The sequence below is a fragment of the Dipodomys merriami genome, unplaced genomic scaffold, assembly GCF_024711535.1.
Source record: "Dipodomys merriami isolate MVZ:Mamm:240054 unplaced genomic scaffold, mDipMer1.0.p SCAF_325, whole genome shotgun sequence".
NCBI classification, from domain to species: Eukaryota; Metazoa; Chordata; class Mammalia; order Rodentia; family Heteromyidae; genus Dipodomys; species Dipodomys merriami.
In genome coordinates this window covers 471,160-478,307 of record NW_027204771.1, presented here as the reverse complement: position 1 = coordinate 478,307, position 7,148 = coordinate 471,160, and the positions used below count along the sequence as shown (strand labels likewise).

General features: G+C 36.1%; 1 protein-coding gene across 1 annotated transcript; it reads right to left on the bottom strand.

Annotated features, from left to right (window-relative positions):
* Positions 1 to 582: 582 nt before the first annotated feature.
* LOC138841661 (zinc finger protein 33B-like) lies at positions 583 to 2,619 on the bottom strand. The gene is made up of 2 exons (XM_070042445.1): positions 2,278 to 2,619; positions 583 to 1,980 (listed from the first exon to the last, which is right to left on the bottom strand). The coding sequence occupies exons 1-2, from the start codon at positions 2,617 to 2,619 to the stop codon at positions 583 to 585; spliced, it is 1,740 nt and encodes a 579-aa protein (XP_069898546.1).
* Positions 2,620 to 7,148: the final 4,529 nt, after the last annotated feature.

Genomic DNA, 7,148 nt, shown 5'->3' with positions numbered 1-7,148 from the left:
CGACATTCTGTCTTGTCTCTAGGTCTCTGAAATATGTAGAGAAACCTGTGAAACTTCTGGCTAAATATTTTGTCTACATTTATTATACTCACATTTTCTCTCCTTATTATGTTCTTGGATGTACTGAGGACTGACTTCTATTAAAAATTGCATATTTGTTAGACCTGTTAATTTTCTTTTCTCCTATGTGATTCAGTTCTCTGCTGAACACTGTGCTATGCTGTCGAAGTGGTATTTTCTACATTGGTATTATTCATACCTTGTCTTTCTTGTCTGTGCTCTATAAACACTCATCCATGCATGATTACTAAGTGAAGGACTTTTTTGATACTTGTTTCATTCATAATGTTTTTCTCCTGTGTGTTTTCTGATGAAAATTTAACTATGACTTCGCAAAAACTTTCCACATTTTTTTCATTCATAAGATTTTTCTCTTGTGTGCATTCAATTTGGAACCATGAGGCATGCCTTCTGGCTAAAAGGCTCCACATTTGCTACATTCACAAGGCTTCTATCAGGTTTTGGTTCTATCATGCAAACTTATTTTTCATCCAGGTGAGACTTTCCATAGATATCACATTCCTAAGATTTCTCATGTGTGTGGATTCTCTTATGCTTCCTGAGGGATGAACTGCAGATGAAGGACTTTCCACATTTGTTACATTCATAAGGTTTTTCTCCTGTATGTGTTCTCTGATGAACAGTAAGGTCTGACTTCTGGGTGAAAGACTTTTCACACACATTACATTCATAAGGTTTCTCCCCTGTATGTTTTCTCTGATGGACAGTAAGGTGTGATTTTAATCTGAAATACTTTCCACATCTGTTACATTCATAAGGTTTCTCTCCCGTGTGTGTTCTCTGATGAACACTAAGGTGTGACTTTTGGGTGAAAGACTTTTCACACACATTACATTCATAAGGTTTCTCCCCTGTATGTTTTCTCTGATGGACAGTAAGGTGTGATTTTAATATGAAATACTTTCCACATCTGTTACATTCATAAGGTTTCTCACCCGTGTGTGTTCTCTGATGAACAGTAAGTTCTGACTTACGGGTGAAAGACTTTTCACACACATTACATTCATAAGGTTTCTCTCCTGTGTGTGTTCTCTGAAGGACAGTAAGGTGTGATTTTAATCTGAAATACTTTCCACATTTGTTACATTCATAAGGTTTCTCTCCTGTGTGTGTTCTCTGATGAACAGTAAGGTCAGACTTAATGGTGAAAGACTTTTCACATACATTACATTCATAAGGTTTCTCTCCTGTGTGTGTTCTCTGATGGACAATAAGGTGAAACTTCTGTCTGAAATACTTTCCACATTTGTTACATTCATAAGGATTCTCTCCTGTGTGTGTTCTCTGATGAACAGTAAGGTGTGACTTACGGGTGAAAGACTTTTCACACACATTACATTCATAACGTTTCTCTCCTATATGAGTTCTCTGATGAACAGTAAGGTCAGACTTACCGGTGAAAGACTTTTCACACACCTTACATTCATAAGGTTTCTCTCCTGTGTGTGTTCTCTGATGGACAATAAGGTGAAACTTCTGTCTGAAATACTTTCCAGATTTGTTACATTCATAAGGTTTCTCTTCCATGTGTGTTCTCTGATGAACAGTAAGGTCTGACTTCTGGGTGAAAGACTTTTCACACACATTACATTCATAAGGTTTCTCTCCTGTATGAGTTCTCTGAGGAACAGTAACGTCTGACTTCTGTCTGAAATACTTTCCACATTTGTCCCATTCATAAGATTTCTCTCCTGTGTGTATTGTCTGATGCAAAGTGATGTATGACTTCATTCTAAATGATTTTCCACATTTGTTGCATTCCTCAAACTTTTGTTCTTTGTCAGTTCTCTGATGCCTTCTGAGACCTGACTTTTGGGTGGAAAATTTCCTACATTCTTCGTATTCATAGGGTTTCTCTTCTGGTGTTGTTTTAGGTTGATCAGAACTTAGTTCTGAATTCTTAGAGATAGATTTTGTACATTGCTTACACTCATCAGGATTCTCTGGATATTTCCTCTCAGGTTTTGTAAGGTGTAAATCCTTACTGAATGATTTCTCACATTCACTACTTGTATAAGGATTCTCTCCTGTGTCTCTTTTCTGATGCATAGTGACTGGAAACCTCCCTCCCTGACAAAGTTCTTGGGCAAGAAGAGCAGACTTATCATATTCTTCTCTATATTCGTTATGGTTAGAGGCGGGATCTCTGATGCAAACCCAATTATGTGGAAAGAATATCATCTCTGAATTTAATACCTTCTCTCTTCCATATTCAAAATATGGACCATCATCATTTTGACTAAAAGCCTCTGAGTATCGAAGCGATTGTTTAACTACAGGAGAAACACCAGGCATATATGCAGCTGGCATCTTACCAGGCTCACTGTAGTGGAGCATGTTCTGACACTGAATGAACTCGTCCGTCGTCATCCTTAAGGAGTTCTCATCATTCCTATTCAGATCTGGCTTCTGTTTTGAGGTCAAGTTAGAAGTTGTCACTAATCTCACTCTTTGCTCTATTGTGTTAATATTTGTGACAGCTACGTCACGCAGACATTCATCTGGACCTTCCTGGTAAGTCTTAATCACATGCTCCATTTTTTGAATATCTAAAATGAGTCATATAAAGAAGAAAAAAAACATAAATAAGATCCAAATACTCCTTAAAATAAAGGTAAAGACATTTTCCCCATCTTAACTGTTACAAATTTTGAAATATTAATATAGGAAATGATTTATAAGAAATAAATTTCTTTTACCACAATGTATTGATTAAGAAAGTAATACTCTTCCTTACACCGTTTTTTTGTCATGGGGCATGAACTCCAGGCCTGGTGTTGTCCTTCAGCTCTTCAGCTCAATGTTAGCTCTCTATCATTTGAGCCACAGCATGACTCCCAGTTTTATCTGCTTATATGGTGCTGAAGAATCGAACCCAGAGCCTTATGCATGCAAGGCAAGCACACTACCACTGAGCTACTATAATCAAGAACTCTAATAACAACAGATGCTGGAGGGGATATGGACAGAAGGGAACACTACTGCATTGTTGTTGGGAGTGTAAACTTGTACAACCACTTTGGAAAACAGAATGGAGGCTCCTCAACAGACTTCACATAGTGCTCCCTTATGACTCAGCAATCCCATTTCTGGGCATTTACCCAAATGATCACAAACAAGACCATACTAAGGGTACCAGCACAACTATGTTTATTGCAGCATTGTTTACCATAGGTAAGATAAGGAACAAACAAAAATGCCCCTCAGTAGATGAATGGATCAAGAAAATGTGGTATATATACATAATGGAATTCCATGCATTCATCGGAAAGAATGATATGGCTCCATTTGTTAGGAAATGGAAAGACTTGGAAAAATTATATTGAGTGAAGTATGCCAAGCCCAAAGAAACAGGTCCCATGGTTCCGCTTATTTGCAATAATTAGTATATATCTGAGACAAGCAGAAACGGTCAATAAATTGATGTTAGCAAAATGAACCCCAAGATAAGGACTCATATGTTTTTATTTATTGATATTGTATCTAACATATATATATATATATATATATATGATATTTCTTTATTGCTTTATATGTCCCTCCCCTATGGTATAACCCCTGTTTTTACTGTGTTTGATGTAGGTATAATTTGTGGAGGGAAGGTGGACCCATTGCAAAAATGAGATGTACAAGATGTTATGTCAAAAAATGAACTTCCCAACTTTGGCTGGGGCGGGGGGCTGGAGGGGAATGATAGGAGGGGATGGTAACGGAAAACAAAGGAGGAGGCAGCAATGCTTGGTAAGAAATGTACTCATTACCTTGCCCATGTAATTGTAACCCCTCTGTAAATTGTTTTCACAACAACAAAAAAGAGTAACACTGACAGTTTATGATGGAAAATGTTTTTCTGTATTACAGGTTTTTCTTCTTTTTTATGTCAGAGGAATTATTTATACAAATTACTAAACTATTTACTGCTAGCTTTTTAACCTGTATAATTTAATATATAGCATTCTTCATTTTTTCCCAAAAATTGTTTTGTTTGATCTTAGGGGAATAGATGCTTTGTATTGTTTTACTTTCTTAAAATAATTTATATATTGTGCTACTTTACTTCTCAAACATTAGGAGAACAGTATTTTCTAACTTTGGAGATTGGACCTTTTTTATACAAACCTTTGCTTACACCTGAGAATAAAGTTTTATAACCACATTTCTTCAGTTATAAGTTCTCACTGTGAATTAAGTATCTTTAGAAATTTTAAAATTTGTTTCCCTCCACCTTAGACAGAATCTCATCTGACTTTTAAACCCTCAGACTCATGAACTAAAGCCACATCAGATCACGAGCTAGTTAATCATTCTCTCTAGACTGAAAGCTTGGGTTCTGTTTACTGGCCTCTACCCTCCTTATCCTTATCAGAGGATAGCAGCCTTGGCATAGTCATTTGCTATACCTGCCTAGTCCTAGTTTCAAAGAAAAGTAAATCTCACTTTTCACATTTCTAATTTTCTTTTTTCAAAATAATTTCCACCAAGAGAAAGAATTGCTAACTTTACCTTTACTGCCCTACACAGTTCAGTGTGCATCTACATGCATTTTTGATTCACAAGTCTAACACAAAGATCACCTAGTTCTCTGCTACACATGGGACTCAAGGGAATTAGGAATATTATTGGTCAGTACATAGCAAGACGAATTTACCAATTTGGTTCTGGATCCATGATCACTATGCAAGATGCTTTAACTCACCTGAGAAATTCTTGTCTGAGGCTTCTCTCATATATGGCTCTTCATCTTGCTCCAGCTTGACAATCAATTGAGGTTTAGGACCAGTGTGCCCTGTTAATAAGAGTGAAGACTTATTGCTCATGCTGTGTCAAAATTGTTCTAAGATTTCAGATATCCTGTTAACAAGGTTGCTCCCAAATCTTCTTTCATTTTTCACTGTCTCCATGGTTGAATCTCCCCGAGGTTTGAATTAATTTTGCAGGTTGTGTGACTTGAATGCAATTCTTTTTCTCAAGGTTAGCATTGTATTAGTTTGAGTCCTAGCTCCACTTCCAGTGTAAGAGTGCTTATCTTGAGATAAGAGTCTCATGGAGACTTCACTGGCATTTTTTGCTTCAAACTGAAAGCCTCAGATTTCAGACTCCTAAGAATTACAGGCATGAACCACTGCATCTAGTACTAGGTTTGGATTATAAATACTCCCTCTAATCTAGTGATTTCCAGTTCTTACTTCCAATAATGATAAATAGGTATGTATGTATGTATGTATGTATGTATGTATGTATGTATATATGTATGTGTTTTCTAGATTGTATATCTACCCACAATAATCACTTCAAGTTTGGGAATACAGTCTTCTCTTTAGGGAAGACAGTTTGGAACTTTTGTCAAACTGCTGATTTGGATTCTTGAACAATGAAAATAAAATTGCCTCAGAATTTATATAATCTACCTGTATATAATCTACCTTCATTTGAAACAAATGACACTTCCCTCAGACTGGAAACTTACATCCAAATAGCATTGAAAGTTCTATAAATATTCACATATCTACTACAAACAAATCATTTTCCGCCCACCACTGGTTCACACCTGTAATCCTAGTTACTCAGTAGGCTGAGATCTGAGGATTGCCATACAAAGCCAGCCCTAATAGGAAAGCTGTGAGATACTTATCTCCAATTTAACCACCAGAAAGCTTGAAGAGGCGCTGTTGCTCAAGTGATAGAGTGCTCACCTTGAACCGAAGAGCTGAGGCACTGTACCAATGCCCAGAGGTCAAGCCCCACTTAACTTTTCAAGTTAATGTGATATTTTTGGCTCACCTAAGGACACCAGCATGCTATAGGTTTCCAGCATCACATCTCTATACAGGGTCCTCTGAGAAATATCCAATTCCTGCCACTCCTCCCAGCTGAATTCCACAGCCACATCATCAAATGACACCAGCTTCTGTAAGGGCACATTCCATCAATCCCTGAGTCCTGAGAACACCAAAACTAGAATTTCATTCTTCTACATGTATGCTTTTGTATTACAGAATGTGGTTGGAACTTTCTGTGTTATTTATAAAATGAGAGAATATATAATCAAAGTAGAAATATTTGCCTCCATAGTAACTTGGTAATTACACATACAAAGTTTTTCTACTACATTAGAACCCATTTCTGGTTCCAGCAATAAAGACAAGAAAACAGTTCTAAGAAGCTAATAACCTAGCAAGACAACAATAAGTATAAGTAGGAGTCTGAAAATGTGTGTTTAGCTTATTTTGGTAATATTTACTATATATCTGGGTAACAATGAAGTAAATAAATGTGTTTTCGGCATTTTCATATTCTGCCTCACTGACAATACTATTTAGAGTTTCTGTTAAATAGTGCTCTCATAAACAGTCACAACATGGCCATTACATCATATGCAATACATAACACATTAGTAGATCTATGAAAAGCACAGCATCCAGATAAATGTTCAAAGGAGTAAATTACTCAAAAAATAGTAAACGAATGATTTGGCTCTCATAAGATTTGACTTAGTTCTCACAATAAAACATCCGATGTTAACTATTTTTGTTATTAAATTTCTAGATATAAAAGTATGGTCATAGCCATTTGTTTCTTCATATGTAAAAATGAACTGCCAGCATGAACGTTTGTGAACACTGACTACTTCCTACCACACCAAATACTTACTTATTACCATAAAATGTTTCTTAATCAGCTTTGCATTTTAATAGGCCTTAATTGAAGGATGGATGTAAATGGATAGAGGCTTAAGGAATGCTCAAGATGATCCCCAAAAATGTGAACTATGACCACCACAAGAAGGATAGAGAATAAAACTATGAATTGGGACATGATGTAAAAAATATAGTAGTTTTAAGAATTAGAATAAAATACAGCACTAATTTGTTGTACAGTGTCTAAAAGGAATACAGTCATTCTTGACAATATCAGAGGTGAATGATGACTAACACACAAAAAGAAATATATCTATAAAGTGTTTAAAGAAAATAGACTTCAATACACAATCCATGGGGCAAAGGGCCTCTTCTTACAATTAAGATTGAAGGCATTCCTAGGGAAAGATAATGCATTATTAACACATC